This window comes from Oryzias latipes, chromosome 9 (genome assembly GCF_002234675.1).
Source record: "Oryzias latipes chromosome 9, ASM223467v1".
Taxonomy (NCBI): Eukaryota; Metazoa; Chordata; class Actinopteri; order Beloniformes; family Adrianichthyidae; genus Oryzias; species Oryzias latipes.
The window spans coordinates 4,094,207-4,116,157 of NC_019867.2; the positions used below are offsets into that span (position 1 = coordinate 4,094,207).

At 39.1% G+C, this 21,951-nt stretch overlaps 3 protein-coding genes across 3 annotated transcripts; all 3 read left to right on the plus strand.

The window, feature by feature from the left end:
• On the plus strand, positions 1-2,520 carry LOC111947870 (nuclear factor 7, ovary-like). The gene has a single exon (XM_023958245.1). The coding sequence runs from the start codon at positions 301-303 to the stop codon at positions 1,717-1,719; it is 1,419 nt and encodes a 472-aa protein (XP_023814013.1). The 5' UTR covers positions 1-300; the 3' UTR covers positions 1,720-2,520.
• A 1,645-nt stretch (positions 2,521-4,165) lies between these two features.
• Positions 4,166-15,140, plus strand: LOC110015599 (endoplasmic reticulum aminopeptidase 1-like). Its single transcript, XM_023958342.1, has 13 exons — positions 4,166-4,187; positions 7,231-7,711; positions 7,826-7,964; positions 9,179-9,206; positions 9,401-9,578; positions 10,375-10,454; positions 10,536-10,719; positions 10,810-10,966; positions 12,363-12,547; positions 12,616-12,777; positions 12,849-12,989; positions 14,335-14,416; positions 14,516-15,140. The coding sequence occupies exons 1-13, from the start codon at positions 4,166-4,168 to the stop codon at positions 14,684-14,686; spliced, it is 2,010 nt and encodes a 669-aa protein (XP_023814110.1). The 3' UTR covers positions 14,687-15,140.
• A 2,993-nt stretch (positions 15,141-18,133) lies between these two features.
• LOC111947871 (nuclear factor 7, ovary-like) lies at positions 18,134-19,901 on the plus strand. Its single transcript, XM_023958246.1, has one exon. It carries the CDS (start codon positions 18,439-18,441, stop codon positions 19,852-19,854), a length of 1,416 nt encoding a protein of 471 aa, XP_023814014.1. The 5' UTR covers positions 18,134-18,438; the 3' UTR covers positions 19,855-19,901.
• Positions 19,902-21,951: the final 2,050 nt, after the last annotated feature.

Consider the following 21,951-nt stretch of genomic DNA (forward strand, 5'->3'; position numbering starts at 1 on the left):
GTTTGATACACAGTTTTTGAAGAGGTGAAAAACAATGTAAACATTTAGACTGCATGAACTGTTTTTAAATAAAGATTTAACACTTTGAAACATGACGAAGACAAAAAAAACTTGACTCCACCTTTGGTGAGAATGAAGAAATGACATCTGAGGAAACGGAAAGTTAAATGACTTTGCTGAACTGAACTCAGACGCCACTGAAGGTCTTTAAATCTCTGCAGGAAAAACAAAGATTTGTGGAATATTTTCATCCTGAACTTCAAGACAGAAGCTGGTGAGTCTGAAAGACTTTGGTCAGAAATGGCTGAGAGAGCTGCTCTTCTTGAATCCTACCTGAAGTGTCACGTTTGTTCAGAGACTTTCAATGATCCTGTAACTCTGAGCTGCAACCACAACATCTGTTGGAGCTGCCTGCAGAAGTTCTGGGAACAAACTCAGAACAAAAACTGTCCCATCTGTAAAAGAAAATCTTCTAAAGATCATCCTGCTGTGAACCTTTGCCTGAAGGAACTTGCTGACTCGTTTGCTGGAAGACAGAAATCTGAATCATCAGAGACAAAAACAGGAGAGCAGAAGTTCATGGAGGTCTGCAGGAAACATCCAGGAGAATCCAAACTGTTCTGTAAAGACGAGCAGAGAGCTTTTTGTCCTGTCTGTGAGTTTTCTCAGCACCAGAGTCACAAAGTGGTTCCTGTAGAAGAAGCAGTCAGAGAGCTGAAGGAGGAGCTGAAATCTGACTTAAAGTCTCTGCAGGACAAGAAGATCAAATACAAAACAATGGAGAAAACATACAATCAGATGATTCAACACTCCAAGAAGCAGCTGCTGTGCACAGAGACACAGATCAGAGCAGAGTTCAACAAGCTCCAGCAGTTCCTGAAGGAGGAAGAGGAGTCCAGACTGGCAGCTCTGAGGGAGGAAGAGGAGCAGAAGAGGAAGACTGTGATGGGAGAGATGAAGAGGATCCAGGAGCAGATGTCCTCTCTGTCAGAAAGTATCAGTGCTGTTGAAGCAGAGCTGCAGAAAGACAAGGAGGCGTTCCTCAGCAGTTGGAAAGACACTCAGAGCAGAGCCAGAGCCCAGAGCTCGCTGTCAGACCCACAGCTGCTCTCAGGAGCTCTGATAGATGTGGCCAAACATGTGGGCAACCTGTCCTTCAGAGTCTGGGAGAAGATGAAGGAGAAGGTCCACTTCAGTCCGGTCCTCCTGGACCCAAACTCTGCAAGCAGATATCTTTATCTGTCTGATGATCTGACCAGTGTGAGATTTGGAGAAACTTCTCAGCAGCTTCCTAACAATCCAGAGAGAAACATGTATTTTGTTTCTGTTTTTGGCTCTGAGGGATTCAGATCAGGGAAACACAGCTGGGAGGTGGAGGTGGGAGATCATCCTCACTGGAACATTGGTGTGACTAAAGAGTCTGTTAAGAGGAAGGGAGAGAGTTCTATTTCACCAAAAGATGGAATCTGGTGTTTAGATCTTGAGAATGGAAAATACACAAACGGTGATGGTCAGACTGTCACTGTGACCAAGAGTCTCCAGAAGATCAGAGTCCAGCTGGACTATGACAGGGGGGAGGTGTCCTTCTACAACCCTGAAGACATGACTCACATCTACACTTACAAAGACACTTTCACTGAGAAACTTTACCCGTATTTCAATATTGGAGAATCTGGAGACGCAAAAACCTCTAAACTCCAAATCTGTCCGACTGATTGAGATGATTTAACTCTTTTGTCATTAAAAAATAAAAATTGATCAAACGCTCTGATGTTCTTTTAGCAGAAAATTTGTATTTTTGTGTATAAAACCTTTAACCCTAAAATATTATTTTAAAACTCTGATTTGTTCATTTAAAAAATTTGTTCAGATCTTGTGCGTTCCACTCCCAACATTAACGTGGATTGGATTGCAGGAAAGCTGAAATCACAAATGTTGATTCCATTTCTGTTTTCTTTGTTCTTTAGTGTCTCAAATATTTTGTATCTGAATTTGATTTTCACTGCAGCATCTCTAAAATGTTCAATGATAAGTTTCTGCTGTTTCTGTTCAAGTAAATGTGAAGCAGCTGTTAAATCTCCTTCATGAGTCAGAAATTAATAGTGTTTCAGACAAAAACTGTTCAGTTAATGTTTTTCTCAGGTTCAGGAAGAAGAAACGGATCAGAAGAAGTTTTTCATGTTGGATGATGGTTTCAAATAGATTCAAGTTTCTGTGATTTATTTGATTTCTGTCAGAATTTAAAAGGCTCAAAGTAAAAAAAATGTTTTTTATTGTCTTCACATCAAAGCATAATACTACATTGATTTAAACTTTAAAAAAGTTTTAATGGTAGATATTCTTTAAGCAGCTTAACTCTTTAGGTCTTTTTGTAATTGAATTGTTGAATTTTTGAATTAACCCACCTCCATGATCAAAATATGAAATGAATTAAATGAGGAGAGCAATAATATGATGAACACACATTTGACCTGAATTCATTTTTTTTTAAATGAATACAATCAGGAAATTGTTATTTTACAGTTTTTCTCCATTGGTTTGGCTCATTTCTTGAAACAGAAATACATTCTCAAAACAACATGGACAAACCTCCAAACCACTCTGCAATTGTTCACAACAGAATGGCATTTCTCATTAGTTTCATCAAATTGCAAATGTCTTAGTACAAGTCTCAATGTCTCAGTACATCTTTCAAATGATGAAGTACAAGTAGCCTTCATTTAGCACAGATTCCATGAATAGATCTTGTTGATCTAAACTGATTGTTGATTCTCAGTCTAATGGTTGTTTGCTCCAAAATGAGTCAGCATCATTTCATTGTGTAAGTCATCACATGCACAATAGTCTGTTCAGTTGTCTAAATCAATCAAGAACATAATACCATGAATACGATATATGAATCACTTGGAACATTTGATACATTTATTACAGCAATTGACAGTCAGGTGAAACTAGAACTTGACTAACGAAGGAGGATGTCCCAGGCCAGTGAGGGGGCAATATAATTATGTGTGCTGCCATATGTGAGAATGGTGAGGCCACTCACATCACCAGGCTTGGCCCATACAATACACAGAAAATCCTCATCTTCTTTGACCGCCTTCATTTTGATTTGATCCCTGGAACTGAGAGAGGTCTCTTAGGGCCTCACCTACCACTATATGTTATTGTATGGGAATATGTGAATTTCCACCATGGCCCGCCCATCAGGGCCTGGTTCACTACTCATCCAAGGATGGTCATAGTTTTCCTACCACCTTACTCTCCTTTTCTCAATCCTATTGAGGAGTTTTTCTCCACTTGAAGGTGGAGAGTGTATGAACATCGAGCTCAAGATCAGAGGTCCCTGCTCCATGCCATGGATGCTGCGTGTGAGGATGTTGCAGGAGATCAGTGTAGGGGATGGTTGCCACATGCACGCCGTTTCTTCCCTCGTTCCATCACAAGGGCGAAAATACGCTGTGATGTGGACGAGAATCTGTGGCCAGACAGACAGCAGAGTGTGGACGGCCAGCAGGGTGAGGACGCTGGCCAGGAGAGGGAGGGTGATGGGAGGGTGAGGACAGCGACCAGTGAAGAACTGTTGGTTTTGAAACTCAAGCATGTGCTTGTCTTGCCCACTTAAGTAGGATGCTCACGATCTATGAACTTGTGCAGAAGATGGATACCAACTTGGAGCGTATTTCTGCCCGAATTGAGGCAAGACTGGTCTAAATTGCCCACTTTTCGGATCGAATCTGCCTCGAATAGCTGTACCAGCCAAGGACACAGCCGGCAGAGCAAACAACCTGCTGGCGCCAGGAAAAATCGAATTTAATCAGACCCCCCCTCTGTGCTGAGGACTTCTGTCCTTGACTCCAAGAAAACAAGATATTCGCTTCCAGAGTGTGAAGACCGCTGTTGTGTTGAAGGTTGATGCTGCCTCGCAACCCCCCCCCCCCCCCCTGACCTCGGTGCCTGCCCCCCCCCGCTGTGAACACTGCCTGAGAGGCGCCGATCCGTGGCTGCCCTCGGAGTGTATCGCTGAGGGCCCCCCCCCTAACTACCTCCCTCGTGTACTGTGTGTCGTGTGAATATGTGCTTCTGTGTTTAGATGGTGTAGTTTTTTTCTTGTATCTACACATTGTAACAACAGTGTTGAGGTATGACTTTTTTTCTGTCACCAATGACCCAGACCCTCCCCATTGGTAACCCATCTACACCCATCCTAGTAAGGCAGCACCTTTATTGCTGCAGCCTCAGCCAACTCTGAACTGTATATGTGTATCTGTTGTATGTCTGATCTTGTTCAGGTTGTACTGGAACTAATTTCGTATGTCGGTGTAAAGCTGTGCATATGACAATAAATTAATTCTGATTCTGATTATTTACAGCACTGTAGGCTGCACATCATTGTCATAGTTTTTGGTTTGTGTTTAAATTATAAAGTATATTATGGAACAGCCTCCCTGAAGTCGTAAGACAGGCCTCTTCTGTGTTCATGTTCAAATCTAGACTTAAAACATTTCTGTTTAGCCGTGTATATGACTGAAAAGTCCTATCTGCACTTTTCTTTCCTTTCCTTCCTTTATTTTTAAATCAATTTTCAAATTTTTTCTTTTCTTTTAAACTAAATTTTACGTTGATTATTTCTATCATGCATTGTGATTTTAATGCATTTTTCTGTTTTGTGAAGCACCTTGAATTACATTGTGTATGAATTGTGCTTTACAAATAAACTTGCCTTGCCTCTGCTATAGTGACAAAACATCTAATAATTTTGACTTGAGGTGCTTACACAATGCCAAAGGGATGAAGGATTTTGGGGGCACTGACTGTTTAAATGAGAAGAAAATTTAGTTTTGACACATGAGTGAATTGTTTTGGGAGAGAAATGGCTTTTCAGGTGAACCATGGTGTTGTGCCGAACCATCCACATTACTTTGGCAAAAGCACCAAGAGTGCTGAGAACGTCCGGTCTGATCAAGAAATGAGCCAAAGCAATTGAGAAGGATCTTTGCCATTTTGGTGGCACTCAGTCTTTACATGGGAAAGGAATTTAGTTTTGAAGCATGAGTGAACAGTTTTGAGAGATATATTAGATTTTGCAAGTGATCTATTGTGTTGTGCTAAACTGTAAGACTGTTTTGCCAAATAATCTTAGAATTTTGAGAATGTAATTTCTGTTTCAAGAAATGAGCCAAACCAATGGAGAAAAACTGTAATATGAAAATCCTCTTCATCCACTCTGATGTAGTACATCGTGCTGCCACCAGAGGGCAGAAGACAGCAGCCATGGAGCATTTTCTAGTTTTCTAAATAAATTTCAACATAAAACCTTTTTCATGGTTAACAGCCATGAAAAAGAAAATAAACAGAAATGAATCAATTCTGTTTGTAGGTTAGAAGATGTAATATCAAATTTTTTTAAATGCCCCAATGTTGTTCAAGTTCCATTATTTGTCACACACCTAGGTATGCGAAATTTGTTTCGCGCGTTTGACCCATCCCCTGGGGGAGTGGGGAGCTGCAGATGAGCCGCGCTCGGGAGGCAGCAGCGTTAAGGGTCTTGCCCAGCAGTTCTACATGATCTTTTCTTGATTTGAAAAAACTTTATGAAAATCTGGATGAGATTCTTTGCATTACTGGAACAGTACAACATGTAAATAAAAAAGACAATGTTTAGTCACTCTTCTTTTTTGTTAAATAAATTCTCATTTTATTTTCCTTTAGCCAGAGGGCCACAATGGAGGGCCAGATCCTCAGGTCACACAAATGTATAATTTAGACTTTTTGATCATCTATCTGTCAATATCTGCACCAAAACACCCAAACAGTGAGTAAAAGAGTAAATGTTCTACATCTAAGAGCTAAAAACCACTTCAGTTGGTGTGTTGAAGGTTTGTTGGTGACGTTTGGCTTCTTTTCTTTCAGCATGATCCATTTCAAGTTGTGGCTGTCAAGACTAACTTCTGATGCACAGAACAGCTGGTGATTGACTCAGTCCACATCATTACACTTCCACCACTGTGTTTTACTGATAGAAATTCAAACATTAACAGGCCAGCACAAGCTTCTTGTTAAGAATCTTATACTGAAAGCTGGTTGAACTTTCCTGCATCTGGATGTGATATATTTTGCCAGCATAATTTTATAATGTTTAATCCTCTGCCACTTTTCAGCTTGTGTTGTTCTAGTGTTCAACCTTCTGTGTTTGTCTTAGCACCATTCTCTGGAATGCAAACGCTTCCACCTTATGGGGAATTATCAGTAAAATATGTGAGAAACTAAGAAAGAGTTCAGCTTATTAAATAAAATCCCATAAAAAAATAACATTAACTTTACCTGGATTTAATAATTTTTAATAAATACAATCAGGAACTTTAAATTAGAAATCTCTACCCTCTTGAATTAAGTACATCGAGCTACCACCAGAGGGCAGTAGACAGCAATCCTGTGACTATAGCTGTGAGCCACATAGGCTGCAAAACTGCAGTTATGGATCTTTTTCGATTTTTTCAAAATAACCGTCATCATTAGATTTTTTGGATGTTTAAGAGAGCCGAAAATAATTTATTCTTTTTTTAAGCAATTTTGGGAAAACAAGGCAGAAAAAAATGGTATAATTTCCCACATTGCAGATGATAATTTTATCACCAATCTAAAAGAAATTTGACTAAACATTTGTAAATATTACCAACATTTATGTTCTTTAAATAAAGTTTTTCTTTAATATTATAAAAGCCTTCATCCCTCAAATTCATTTAGATTTCAGAAGAGAAAGTGATAAAGACATGAATATTTTAGAACTTGATCATGTTAAAGAGAAATCTCCTGGTCAGGATGGTCTGACTTCAAACTTCTGCAGGTTTTTCTGGAAACTTCTTAGAAAGTTCCTATTTGAAGCTTTAAAGACCTGTTTGCTGAATAAAACACTTTTGAAAACAATGAAAAAGAATGATAATATTAATACCAAAACCAAACAAAGACAAATCTCTTATTAACAACTTGAGACCAATAACTTTATTAAATGTTGATTATAAATGATTCACTCACTTTTTAGCTAACAGACTGAAAAAGTTGTTCAACAGTCAGTTGTAATAAGTGAAACTCAATCTGGTTTCCTTCCAAACCAGTTAATCCACAATAACATTTGTTTAGTCTGAGATTTATTAGATTATGGAAGATTAATTGAAGACAATGGAGTTATTTTATTTTTAGATTTGTTTCATGTTTAGATTTGATTCTCAGGAACTCTCCTGCTCCTACTCTTTGCTCTGATCCCTTCATCTCATGGAGCTCAAATACCAAGTCCAGACCAACCCAAGGAGATCCCAGTAGCTACAAATGGACAGCTGTTTCCCTGGGACCGCATGAGACTCCCCAAAACCATCTCCCCACTCCACTATGACCTGAGCCTCCACCCCAACCTCACCACCCTGGACTTCACCGGTGTCGTTCGCATAGACCTGGACGTGCACGAAGACACCAGCGTTGTGGTTCTCCACGCAAAGAAAATGCACATATCAAGCGCGCTGTTGCTCGCGCCAGCGGGCACGAGGGTCCTCCAGGTTCTGGAGTATCCTCGCTTTCATCAGCTCGCCTTGATGTCTGACGTGGTGCTGACCAAAGGCAGGAAGTATGAGGTCCAGCTGGAGTTTGCTGCAAACCTGTCTGACAGCTACCATGGGTTCTACAAGAGCAGCTACCGCACCAGCACCGGGGAGGTCCGGTAGGTCCACAAAACCCAGATTTGGGCCAAAACAGTGTCATTTAGAGCAAAAACTGGAGTTATTGTGAGAAAGAAAAAAGAAAACTAGAGTATTTTATGCTTTACTTCTCACAGGGTCATGGCATCAACACAGTTTGAGGCGACCTTTGCTCGTGGGGCCTTTCCCTGTTTTGATGAGCCCGCCTTCAAAGCCAACTTCACCATCCGGATTATTAGAGAGCCACGCCACATTGCCATTTCCAACATGCCTAAGGTACACCAGCACGTCTTTTCCTGATGGCTTTAACACCAATGTCGTGAAGGGGATTGAGCGAATCTGTCATTACGTAGTCACTACATGCTAGTCATTTCTTAAAAACATTTCCCTTCTTTTTTGGCTCAGTTGCTGGACTTTTTCTCATCAGATAATCTTAAGGATTTGCATTTCTGCTCCTTCTGTGCTTCATTTTTTAACACACACAATTTGAATAAAGAAATAGTCAGAAAGTGAGTTTTATAGCAAATTTTCTGATGTATGTCCTCAGTCGTCAGAAAAATCCAACAAAAACACGTTAAAAACACCAAACACTATTTTCATCAGAGTGGGTCTTTGGTTGAAAACTACATGGATGTAAAGCAGCAGATCATGTTTAACCATGTAGTAACAGCTCTGTTCAGTGTTTTTCCTCTGCTTTTATACTAGATAAAAAAATGTTTATGCTTTTTACCAGCAGATGACTGCAGGTTGCTTATTAGGAATAAGAGATTTTCATAGTTTAAAGATGAAAAAAAATAAAAAATAAACATTTCTCTGTTATTTTCCATCTGCAGACTTTACTGTAAATTTTCACATTTATTTTGTTGATAAAACCCTTTTGGTTTTCTTTCAAACTTTAAAAGGAGATGTCCTTAGTCAGTGAATAAATGATGAAAAATTAAAAAAATTATTCTGATCCTTTTTATATGTTTTTTTTTTTTTGTAAAAATGACAGCAGCTTTTTTTGTTAATCGAATAGGTGTACTAAGAGATGCTACTCTATTTCTGCAGGTTAGTGCTGTTCTTGGTTGTAGTATGTAGTTTTTTTTAAAATCTTTTTGAGCATGGGTGCACTTCTTCACTGATAACATTCACAAAGCTATCTATAAAAGAAGAAATGAAAAAACTCTAGTTTATATTAATTGCATGCATTGTTATCTAAACAAAAAAGCATAAAAAAACTCAAAGAAAAATCTGTTATGAAATTTAATATTTTAACTACTGAGTATGATGTTTGGATAAACTCAGAGTTGATAACCTGGCAGTGGTAAATGTTTTCTAGACTAATTAGGAACATGGAATCATTTCCCATGGTGCATCTGATGCTTTCTCATGGCATACTGGTTGTTAAACACTGTACCATCTTTGTTCTGCTGTTTAAGACTTTGCTGCATGTTTTCAGTTTGTTTAATTTACTTTTTTTTCTCAAATCCTGTGCTTTTTGTCTTCAGATCTGCAGCTCAGATGATTTGGACGAAGGCCGAATGAAGCACAAAGAGTTTTGCTCCAAACGCTTTTAGCAAGAATATCAGATGGAAAAAAACACTCTGTCCTCATGTGGCTTCGTTGATTATCAATGTTACCTATTTTTTAGCCTTCACCGTATTCATTAAATCTGATTTAAAGTTACAATGTGAAGCTTCTGAGCGCATTTGATGCATTTTGAGCTTAAGGGATGTGGACTGATCGGCAGAAGTGGTACTCGGGTGATGAGCTGGATGTCAGGGCCATCATGGACACCTGGACGCTGCAGGAGGGCTTCCCGCTGGTCACCGTGGAGGTCAAAGGGCGGGAGGTCAGGCTGAGTCAGGAGCGGTTCCTTAGGACGGACAACCCCTCCCTCACTGAAGGGTAATATACCCATAAGTCATTCCTAAATAAATCCCTTTTCCTTATTTATATCTTAAAGCCAGAACAACAGCAGCTATAAAAGTAGAAACATCCTACTGTAGCCCACATAGCTAATATTTTCCCTGCTCGTGCTCTCGTTTATATGACCGTTTTTACTTTGAATGATTAAAAATGAAAATCAAAAATTGTCAGGGAAATCCTCACAGCATGAGTGAAAAATGTCATCTGTCAATCATTTCTGCTGGAGATAAAATGAAGGAGAGCAGATGTGAGGAACCTCAAGTGCAGATCTGTAACCTCGGCAGGAGCTCTGAACTGGAAATTTGAACAAGATTGGAAGAGACGTTCAGAAAAACATTAGTAAATGGACTGAAACACTGTGAGGCTGTAAACGATCAGATTTCTTTTCAATTTCATGTAAATTTGTCAACATTCCAAAGTACCGCAGTAGGATTTCTCAACCATTGTTTTGGCGGTGTCACATAGTGCATCTGTTCACCTGCAGGATGTTTCCTCTGCTTCATTTATGGCATTGACCTGGAATGAATTATGAGGCCATAGAATCAGTTTTGTTTTTTTGTTTTTAATAAAGGAAAGGACTTTGTTGGCCAAGGAGTATTTATTTATATTAGCGCCTCACCGTCTCCAGAGACTATGGTCAAGCCAAGAAGCTTCATATCGAATACGAGAATATCTTAAAAAAATCGGATTTCTTTTGTGTTTCTATAAACCAATAGAGACAGAGTAAAAACTATTTAATTCCCTGTAAAAGTTTGATCAATCTGTGTGTCGGCAGGTTCTTGTGGCAGATCCCGTTGACGTATATGACCAGCGCCTCCCGCTCCGTCCACCGTTTCCTTCTGAAAACAAAATCTGGTGAATGTTTGCAGACTCTTCCTCACAAACACGACTAGATCCGTGAGCTCCCCCCCTCACCCTATGTCTCTTCCCTTTCAGACGTCCTGTACCTGCCAGAGGAGGTGGACTGGGTGAAGTTCAACGTCAACATGAGCGGCTACTACATGGTCCACTATGGCGGTGGGGGCTGGAACTCCATCATCTCCCTGCTGCATCACAACCACACAGCCCTGAGTGGCAACGACCGGGCCAGCCTGATCCACAACGTCTTCCAGCTGGTCAGGTCCGTCTCCTGCAGGAACACACTTCCTGTTTCATCTCCTCTGGGCGGAGTCACAGTTCATAACTGAGTCTGGTCACTTGTTATGTGCAGTGTAGAGAAGGTGAGGCTGGACACGGCCCTGGAGCTGTCCCTTTACCTGTCCAGAGAGACGGAGATCATGGCGGTCTGGCAGGGCTTTGGGGAACTTGTACCTCTCTACAAACTGATGGAGAAGCGAGACATGCCTGAGCTGGAGAACCAGATGAAGGTTTGTGGCGTGTCACAACGGGAGCATAAACAAAACTCTGTACTTTAAAGGTTTGAGAAGAATTGAAGAGCAGAAGGAAATAGATAAAAATATCAATGTTCACTCTAGGATTTACAATCTTCAGGAATTTGTGTTCAAATTTTGCAATGTGAGTTATTTATCATCATAATGTGAACAAGTAATTATAAACTGTGAAAATTATAGACAGCAAAAAAAGTTTTTTTGTAGTATTTATGGTAGTTTTTCTTCCTCTAAATCAGTGTTTTTCGATGGTCAGGTGTGCTGTGGGAACTTGCCCTCATTCACTGATCTAAAAACATTTTCCATCTCCAGGATATCAGCTCTGTGTTCATCCAAACAGGCCCTGATAAAACACTGAGTAGTTAGGAATATGAAAGATCGTAAAATACTTTTTTCTTTGTGTTTATTTGATTCTATCAAAGACATTTTGTTAAGAATGACGGTACAGCGATTTAGCCGTAGCGTCAGCTGTTTTTGGAAAAGTCCCGCCCCTTTAACTGTCTCCACCAATCATTCTTGAAAGCTTAATCACACATCGTCAGTCTGACCAATCAGAAGTGGTTAAAGTCTTTACTTCCTTATTCCGATTTAGCTCATAAAGTCTCTCAGTTCCAACAAGCTTGTCTTTAGCGGTGTAGCTTTCCGCAGAATCCGGTGTCAGACCGTGGAGAAAGTGAACAAAACAATGAAGCAATGAAACATTTTCATCTCCCATAAACTACTCCCATGATGCATTGGGTTAAAGTGACAGCATCTTAGCGCACACTGAGTCTTCGTGTTAAACGTCTTGAAACCACAATGAACACACATCAAACAGTTTTTGAATATTTAACTTAACCTTTATTGTGTCTTTTAGAAAAAACAGCTGCAACTTTCAGCTTTTTCTGCCACAATTATCACAAAAATGCATGTGAGATTGCAGAAGGGCTGTAGATCCATACAGACTATGAGTTTCTCCTTTTTTTTTTTTTTTTTGGATGCTGGTGTGCCGCGGGATTTTAGTCAAGGTTAAAGTGTGCCGTGGCTCAAAAAAGGTTGAAAAACACTGATCTAAATTTACCATCAGTTTTTCTATCTGTTCTTTTCTATAGATCATTTTGTAATCATTTTTTCATATGTTGCTGCTTCAATGCCTTTTTCTTTACAGGGGGAAATTTAAAAAAAGAAAGAAAATTTCATAAATTAAGTTAACAATTTAAACAAGGAAATAATTATTTAAAAAAAATAATCTATCATTAGTTAACAGATCGTAAAGTTGTGTCTATCTCGTGCTTACAATTGAAAAAGGTTGAACTTCACTGATTGACGTCCCTGCTAGTGCAGATCAGTGGATCCAACATTGAGGGGTAAACCTGCGTCCGCTCGTCTCCTTCAGAGCTTCATCGTGGATCTGTTTCGGGGGCTGATCGATCAGCAGGAGTGGAACGACTCTGGCTCGGTGTCCCAGCGAGTGTTGAGGAGTTACCTGCTGCTTTTCGCCTGCGTCAGGAATTACAGTCCCTGTGTGACCAAAGCCACGCGGCTTTTTAACCAGTGGAGGGATTCTGATGGCACCATGAGGTCAGAGGTCACAGCAGTGTGTAAAACCGTTCCGTCTTTAGTCTGAACTGACATGCTTGTGGCTTTAGCCTCCCTGTGGACATCACCATGGCCGTGTTTATGGTTGGAGCTCGCACACGGGAGGGGTGGGACTTCCTGTATGAGAAGTACCGCACGTCTCTGCAGATGTCGGTGAAGAGACGCTTAAAGTGGGCCATGGCGGTCACAACGATGACGGACAAGCTTCAGTGGTGAGTCTCAGCAAATGAGTACATCGGATTTCAAGGTTACTGGACTGAAGCTAAACCTCTCCTCTCTGTAGGATGATGGAGCAGAGCCTCAACGGGGAGGTGATGAAGACCCAGGACCTCCCAGATGTGATCGTCTCTGTCGCCAGGAATCCTCATGGCTTTAAACTGGCGTGGGACTTCCTCAGAACCCACTGGCACACGCTGATTCAGAAGTCAGTGAACTCATCACACATGAACATTTCAAACAGCAGGGATGGTCCCAAAACGGTGCAGAGATATTGCAAATACAATAATATAGCATCACTGTATAAAAACGGGCATCTCGATGCTTCATTGTTGTGCTTCGTTATGCGGCACAATTCTAGCCAATCATTTTACCTTTCCAGTTATTGTGGGTGGGCTCATATAAGGATGGGTGAGGCCGTGAGGGTGGGCGGAGCTTCAGTCAAAATGCTGAAGGCAGAGCGCACATCTTACATCAAAACTTTCTAATTCAGCGTCCTGCTGCACAAGAGCACTTTGAAGAATTCTCAGAAAAAAGATTGTTGTCATGGTGATGAGCGGTAAAATCCGTGCTCTCTGGAAACAGATGACTGTCAGAAAGAAGGAAATCGAGCATCTGAGACACTTTCAAACGCTCTCCTGTGCTCCTGTGTCGCTGCTTTGTCACACTTAAATGTTTTTGGAAAAAGTTGGTGATGTGTTTTTTCAATTTTTGGGGAACCGATTCGAGTACCGTTTAGGCACCGGCTCTGTTTTTCAAAGTACCAGTTCAGTATCGGATAAAATCCCAACGATACCCATCCCTAATCCACATCAATGCTTTAAAACCAAATGATACAAAATAAACTTTATTCTGAGCACATGACACATTTCCAACAGTTACTTTACAATTCTGAATCATCCAGTAGTACTTTTTGTAGATTTTGTATAAACATCAACATATTTTGGTCTTCTGAACATATTTACATTATTTTCTTTAGTCAGATAAAATAAGGATAACAATAAAAAAGGTTATTTTTGTCTGATGAAGGAAAACACATCATTGCATTTATTTAATCAAGTTCTATAAAAAAACCTTTACTCCTCTGTAAATAATTTAGTAATAATTAAAAAATGTGTTGCTAAAACATAAAAGAAATCAGAAAAAATTAAGATCTTTCTGATAATTTTCTATCAGAGGCCAAAACTTTGTTCCCAAACTGAATGTCATGTGCTGGATTAGTAGCAAAATGGCTTTCATGAGTAGAATTAAAAGAGGAAAAGTTGTTTATGGTTTGCCTGATTTTCTGGTAGCAGGACACCTCGGTTAGAATCCCGCCTGGACCCTTTCTGTGTGAAGTTTGCATCTTCTTCTAGTGCACGTATCTCTGATTAGTGCCTCTAAATTAGAAAAATAGAATGGGCTCCAGCAATTATTCCTAACCAGGATGGAACAGGATAATCAACGGATGGGCTAAACCTAAAAACCAACTCAGTGCTGCTGTTTTCTCCAAAGAGGAGGTCAAGTTTGGAGTTAAATTCAATGCATTAACATTATTCTGTGTTTAACTGCAGGTTTGACCTGGGATCCAGCACTATATCCCACTTGGTAGCCGGAGTAACCAACCAGTACTCCACCAGAGAGATGCTTCACGAGGTCAGAGATCATTTCAGGCCACTTTTGCTAGAGGACCTGGCAGATCTAATACTTTTGTGTTGGTGTGTTTTTTGTTTATTGCTGTGCTCTTGCGTTCAGATACGAAGCTTCTTCGACTCCCTGACAGAAGAGGCGGGTTCTCAGATGAGGTGCATCCAGCAGAGCTACGAGACCATCGAGGACAACATCCGCTGGATGGACAGGAACCTTCCTCTGCTGCAGGCCTGGCTGAACAAACATGGCAGCAGAAACCACCATCAGGAGTTATGAGGGGGGGTTAAGGGGTCACAGAAGCCAAAACAGAAGCAGGTCGATGATGGAATTTCTATATTTTTACTTGATGAAAAAGGTTTTACCTGATGTATTTTTTTTGAACGGGAACTAAAGTATGAAAATTAATTTATGCCAATGGAAAGGTTTAGGGGTTTTGACAAATTTAAAAAGGAATTATTGCATAATTTAAATACATTTTAAGTGCATACGATTGTAGCTTAATTGGATTAAAGATTTTAATTTTTTGTGATGTATTTTAGGCACAAATTTGGGACCTGGACACTTTTTCTAAGATTGATCCTGATGTGTTTCTGTGGGTTTGTGTTAACGGTAGTTTTTGCTGTGGGGGGGTTATGTTCAACAGCACTGACGTCTGAATTTCTGTGATTTTTGTTTTTATTGCACTATTTTTTTAATGCTACAAAAATTGTAAATAAAAAAAAAGACTTTATTCAAAGCAGATAATTGATATTTCTGAAATATTCAGTATCAGATCATGTTTGTGATCAGTTTATCAAAGATAAAGTTTCAAACTTGATTGAAAATATTATAATTACGTTTTAGTTAGATTTTAAATGAGATACTACCTTAAGTTGAAGTAAAAATAGTTTATAATTGCAGAAAATGATGTAAAAATGTATTATTTATAGTCATAAAGCTTTATCAAAATGTCCTAAGTTCCCTCATGAGTTAAAAAAAGACATCAAAGATAAACATTTTCTTTAAATTATAAAAATAAAACATTGTTTTATATTGGATTAAGGAAAAACATAAAACTATGACAGGTTTTTTTTAGGATTTATTTTTCTGTGTGTTTTCAGTTTTTAGTTTTCTAATTTTGGGTTTTTTGTTACCTGTAGGCCATAATCAACAAACCTAAAAGTAATAAAGACTTGATTGATTCAAAACTGTGTGTATTATTTTTTATTAAATCAACGTTTCTCTTTTTAAATTCACTAAATGAAATTGTTTTTAAATGTATTTGCTCCATCTTATCTGAAAGTGTGAATAACATTTTTATATATTTGCAGATCATATATATTGTAGAAAATGTATGTTTTAATATCTTATTCTTTATTATGTTACAGCTTTATCCTTAGTGTGAAGTATTCTTTATTATGTTACAGCTTTATCCTTAGTGTGAAGTGAACTTATTTTGAACTATCCAGATTTATGGTCGTGTGACATTCCTTTTTGCTTTATGGTTGCAGCATCCTGTGAAGAAGCAGGATGTTCTTTGTGCAAACTTAGGTGTTTTTCATAGGTGCAATAAATATGCCATGGGCGATATCCGTACCATCTGGGTTGAAGATTCTTCCCCTGAAAGTGTGAAGATTCGTGTTCTCATGTGGAGGTTGGAGATGACCTTTGCTCTGGACACCGGTAAAAGGAACCTTGAGTTGTCCAGGAATGATTTACTCTGACCAGATGGGGACTCTTTTGATCATCGGACCGTGTGCGCCGGTCAAACGGGCCCCCGGGAGGTGGAGCGGATCCGAAGCTGGCAATCGTCAGCTATTGGCCAGAGGAAGCAGGCGGGCTATCAGCTGACGAATCAGAGCGACCAGGGGCGGAGATCCAGCGACCATGATCTTTCCGGAAGACGGAGATTCAAACACATCTTAAAAAGACTGGTTTTAAAGTTTTCCATTGTTCTTAGGAAAATCTACGAGTACTTCGCATGTAACTTCAAACTTGTGCGTCAGTAGATCTTTACTTGAGAATCCAGATATATCTGCATTAATGTTTTAATCTGTGCTTTAGAACTTTTGTCAGGGAAATAAACTCCGTGTATTTTTAAACCGGTTGAATCCTTGTTTGTTTTACCACTCTCGACTATCGAACACGCATGGATGAAAGAACTGAAAAACGGACGATTTCTTTCCTACAATTTATATAGATATACCGGTATATTTGCAATATCTTTTAACTGTTTATTGGTGTTTGTTTCATATTTCCAGTTTCACTGGCATTGGAAAGCTGGTTATCAGAAAGAAGACTCCATCATCTTATTTGCTGCATGTTTTCCTTTGAATAAATAAATAAATATACAAATATACAAAAAAAATATACAAAAGGTCAGTTTGTACCATAACCCAAAAGTGCCTTGAATTCACTCGGCACAAACTGATCACAATTTACACACATTTCACTGAAATCACATTTGGCCCCCATGACAATGTACAGAGCGTACTGAAAGTCAAAAAGTACATGTTGATATATAGAATACATTTCACATATTGGAATGTCACCTATGCATAATACCATGTATTATCCCGCCCGTCTCTGTTGCTGTATGATTGTTTGTCTGCACATTCCTTGTACTTACCCCCCCCCCCCCCCCTTCTTCAATCTAAATTTATCTTTGAGAATATTTTTTTTAAAATAATTTATACAGTGTTTAATTCCAACTGGTTAAAAGGGCACATAGTAGTCAAAACTTAAGTATCCTGTAGGTCTATGACATAAATCCAACTTACATCTGGTTTAGGCTGTCATCTTAGAACATTTAAAAATGACTTGCTTTTTAAAAATTACTTTAAGTTTTTGTTCATAAAAAACGTATTTAAAAAAATAACGTAAAATCAAGTAATCCTCAGTTACCATGGAAACACCAACATCTCCCTGTAAACACAGAAGATTACTGAATAGTGGGTTTTCTGTCATTATAACTGTGAAAATAGGTTTGAGTTAAATAATATGAAAGAATTTAATGCTGCAATATTTCCAGCCACTAATACAAATAGCCACTCGTACAATCTACTCTAAAATAATGTTAATCTACAGCTTCTCTCCTCAGAGATTAATGGACAAACACCTTCACATGTTTTCTGTTGCTCAAAGAGCTGTTTCCTATATTCTCAAATGGAAATGCAATCATAAAATATTAGAACAAAGAGTAAAGGAGAGAACAACAGGAAATCAGATTTCCTGTTGTTCTAAAAGAAAAACATGAAAACTTAAAATTACAAGATTTTAAAGGATTATTAGGAATTATGTTTTAAAGAAAACTGTTGTACTTTTTGTGAAAAAGGTATTACAATATTGAGAGTTTGTTTGTTGAAAATGTATTCATGACTAAAAGCCTCTTCAAAGATTTTTATTTCTGACTTTCATCTAAATTTCCAGTCCCTTTTATACTAGATCAAACTATTTTTAAAAAACTGTTGATACTTTATCAGATTAAGCTTTCAATGATTTACAGATGTTGATAAATTTTCATATTAAAAAACAAATATTTTAAAATCAAACCACTTATGAAGACATAAAATATTACTTTTTTTCTGAGTCACAAGAATTCATGAAACACAAATCCCCCAAAAACTCTTTAAATGTGTAGAAGTGTTTATAAACAAGATAAAAAGCTGGAATTTTTCTTCACATTAGTTAGTGTACATATTTGTTAGTGTGACAGTTGTCTTCATGTTTATTTTATTTAAAAATGTGTTGTTTGATACACAGTTTTTGAAGAGGTGAAAAACAATGTAAACATTTAGACTGCATGAACTGTTTTTAAATAAAGATTTAACACTTTGAAACATGACGAAGACAAAAAAAACTTGACTCCACCTTTGGTGAGAATGAAGAAATGACATCTGAGGAAACGGAAAGTTAAATGACTTTGCTGAACTGAACTCAGACGCCACTGAAGGTCTTTAAATCTCTGCAGGAAAAACAAAGATTTGTGGAATATTTTCATCCTGAACTTCAAGACAGAAGCTGGTGAGTCTGAAAGACTTTGGTCAGAAATGGCTGAGAGAGCTGCTCTTCTTGAATACCTGAACTGTCACGTTTGTTCAGAGACTTTCAATGATCCTGTAACTCTGAGCTGCAACCACAACATCTGTTGGAGCTGCCTGCAGAAGTTCTGGGAACAAACTCAGAACAAAAACTGTCCCATCTGTAAAAGAAAATCTTCTAAAGATCATCCTGCTGTGAACCTTTGCCTGAAGGAACTTGCTGACTCGTTTGCTGGAAGACAGAAATCTGAATCATCAGAGACAAAAACAGGAGAGCAGAAGTTCATGGAGGTCTGCAGGAAACATCCAGGAGAATCCAAACTCTTCTGTAAAGACGAGCAGAGAGCTTTTTGTCCTTTCTGTGAGTTTTTTCAGCACCAGAGTCACAAAGTGGTTACTGTAGAAGAAGCAGTCAGAGAGCTGAAGGAGGAGCTGAAATCTGACTTAAAGTCTCTGCAGGACAAGAAGATCAAATACAAAGAAGTGGAGGAAACATACAATCAGATGATTCAACACTCCAAGAAGCAGCTGCTGTGCACAGAGACACAGATCAGAGCAGAGTTCAACAAGCTCCAGCAGTTCCTGAAGGAGGAAGAGGAGTCCAGACTGGCAGCTCTGAGGGAGGAAGAGGAGCAGAAGAGGAAGACTGTGATGGGAGAGATGAAGAGGATCCAGGAGCAGATGTCCTCTCTGTCAGAAAGTATCAGTGCTGTTGAAGCAGAGCTGCAGAAAGACAAGGAGGCGTTCCTCAGCAGTTGGAAAGACACTCAGAGCAGAGCCAGAGCCCAGAGCTCGCTGTCAGACCCACAGCTGCTCTCAGGAGCTCTGATAGATGTGGCCAAACATGTGGGCAACCTGTCCTTCAGAGTCTGGGAGAAGATGAAGGAGAAGGTCCACTTCAGTCCGGTCCTCCTGGACCCAAACTCTGCAAGCAGATATCTTTATCTGTCTGATGATCTGACCAGTGTGAGATTTGGAGAAACTTCTCAGCAGCTTCCTAACAATCCAGAGAGAAACATGTATTTTGTTTCTGTTTTTGGCTCTGAGGGATTCAGATCAGGGAAACACAGCTGGGAGGTGGAGGTGGGAGATCATCCTCACTGGAACATTGGTGTGACTAAAGAGTCTGTTAAGAGGAAGGGAGAGAGTTCTATTTCACCAAAAGATGGAATCTGGTGTTTAGATCTTGAGAATGGAAAATACACAAACGGTGATGGTCAGACTGTCACTGTGACCAAGAGTCTCCAGAAGATCAGAGTCCAGCTGGACTATGACAGGGGGGAGGTGTCCTTCTACAACCCTGAAGACATGACTCACATCTACACTTACAAAGACACTTTCACTGAGAAACTTTACCCGTATTTCAATATTGGAGAATCTGGAGACGCAAAAACCTCTAAACTCCAAATCTGTCCGACTGATTGAGATGATTTAACTCTTTGGTCATTAAAAAATAAAAATTGATCAAACCAATGCTCTGATGTTCTTTTAGCAGAAAATTTGTATTTTTGTGTATAAAACCTTTAACCCTAAAATATTATTTTAAAACTCTGATTTGTTCATTTAAAAAATTTGTTCAGATCTTGTGCGTTCCACTCCCAACATTAACGTGGATTGGATTGCAGGAAAGCTGAAATCACAAATGTTGATTCCATTTCTGTTTTCTTTGTTCTTTAGTGTCTCAAACATTTTGTATCTGAATTTGATTTTCACTGCAGCATCTCTAAAATGTTCAATGATAAGTTTCTGCTGTTTCTGTTCAAGTAAATGTGAAGCAGCTGTTAAATCTCCTTCATGAGTCAGAAATTAATAGTGTTTCAGACAAAAACTGTTCAGTTAATGTTTTTCTCAGGTTCAGGAAGAAGAAACGGATCAGAAGAAGTTTTTCATGTTGGATGATGGTTTCAAATAGATTCAAGTTTCTGTGATTTATTTGATTTCTGTCAGAATTTAAAAGGCTCAAAGTAAAAAAAATGTTTTTTATTGTCTTCACATCAAAGCATAATACTACATTGATTTAAACTTTAAAAAAGTTTTAATGGTAGATATTCTTTAAGCAGCTTAACTCTTTAGGTCTTTTTGTAATTGAATTGTTGAATTTTTGAATTAACCCACCTCCATGATCAAAATATGAAATGAATTAAATGAGGAGAGCAATAATATGATGAACACACATTTGACCTGAATTCATTTTTTTTTAAATGAATACAATCAGGAAATTGTTATTTTACAGTTTTTCTCCATTGGTTTGGCTCATTTCTTGAAACAGAAATACATTCTCAAAACAACATGGACAAACCTCCAAACCACTCTGCAATTGTTCACAACAGAATGGCATTTCTCATTAGTTTCATCAAATTTCAAATGTCTTAGTACAAGTCTCAATGTCTCAGTACATCTTTCAAATGATGAAGTACAAGTAGCCTTCATTTAGCACAGATTCCATGAATAGATCTTGTTGATCTAAACTGATTGTTGATTCTCAGTCTAATGGTTGTTCGCTCCAAAATGAGTCAGCATCATTTCATTGTGTAAGTCATCACATGCACAATAGTCTGTTCAGTTGTCTAAATCAATCAAGAACATAATACCATGAATACGATATATGAATCACTTGGAACATTTGATACATTTATTACAGCAATTGACAGTCAGGTGAAACTAGAACTTGACTAACGAAGGAGGATGTCCCAGGCCAGTGAGGGGGCAATATAATTATGTGTGCTGCCATATGTGAGAATGGTGAGGCCACTCACATCACCAGGCTTGGCCCATACAATACACAGAAAATCCTCATCTTCTTTGACCGCCTTCATTTTGATTTGATCCCTGGAACTGAGAGAGGTCTCTTAGGGCCTCACCTACCACTATATGTTATTGTATGGGAATATGTGAATTTCCACCATGGCCCGCCCATCAGGGCCTGGTTCACTACTCATCCAAGGATGGTCATAGTTTTCCTACCACCTTACTCTCCTTTTCTCAATCCTATTGAGGAGTTTTTCTCCACTTGAAGGTGGAGAGTGTATGAACATCGAGCTCAAGATCAGAGGTCCCTGCTCCATGCCATGGATGCTGCGTGTGAGGATGTTGCAGGAGATCAGTGTAGGGGATGGTTGCCACATGCACGCCGTTTCTTCCCTCGTTCCATCACAAGGGCGAAAATACGCTGTGATGTGGACGAGAATCTGTGGCCAGACAGACAGCAGAGTGTGGACGGCCAGCAGGGTGAGGACGCTGGCCAGGAGAGGGAGGGTGATGGGAGGGTGAGGACAGCGACCAGTGAAGAACTGTTGGTTTTGAAACTCAAGCATGTGCTTGTCTTGCCCACTTAAGTAGGATGCTCACGATCTATGAACTTGTGCAGAAGATGGATACCAACTTGGAGCGTATTTCTGCCCGAATTGAGGCAAGACTGGTCTAAATTGCCCACTTTTCGGATCGAATCTGCCTCGAATAGCTGTACCAGCCAAGGACACAGCCGGCAGAGCAAACAACCTGCTGGCGCCAGGAAAAATCGAA

Bases quoted from the DNA above. Each gene is read 5' to 3' on its own strand.
- LOC110015599 (XM_023958342.1), top strand. From the start codon at position 4,166: ATGACCCAGACCCTCCCCATTG. The intron at 4,188-7,230 runs GTAACCCATCTA...TTTGATTCTCAG, and splicing joins GACCCAGACCCTCCCCATTG to GAACTCTCCTGCTCCTACTC. The intron at 7,965-9,178 runs GTACACCAGCAC...TTTTGTCTTCAG, and splicing joins CCATTTCCAACATGCCTAAG to ATCTGCAGCTCAGATGATTT.
- LOC111947871 (XM_023958246.1), top strand. From the start codon at position 18,439: ATGGCTGAGAGAGCTGCTCTTCTTGAATACCTGAACTGTCACGTTTGT.
- LOC111947870 (XM_023958245.1), top strand. From the start codon at position 301: ATGGCTGAGAGAGCTGCTCTTCTTGAATCCTACCTGAAGTGTCACGTT.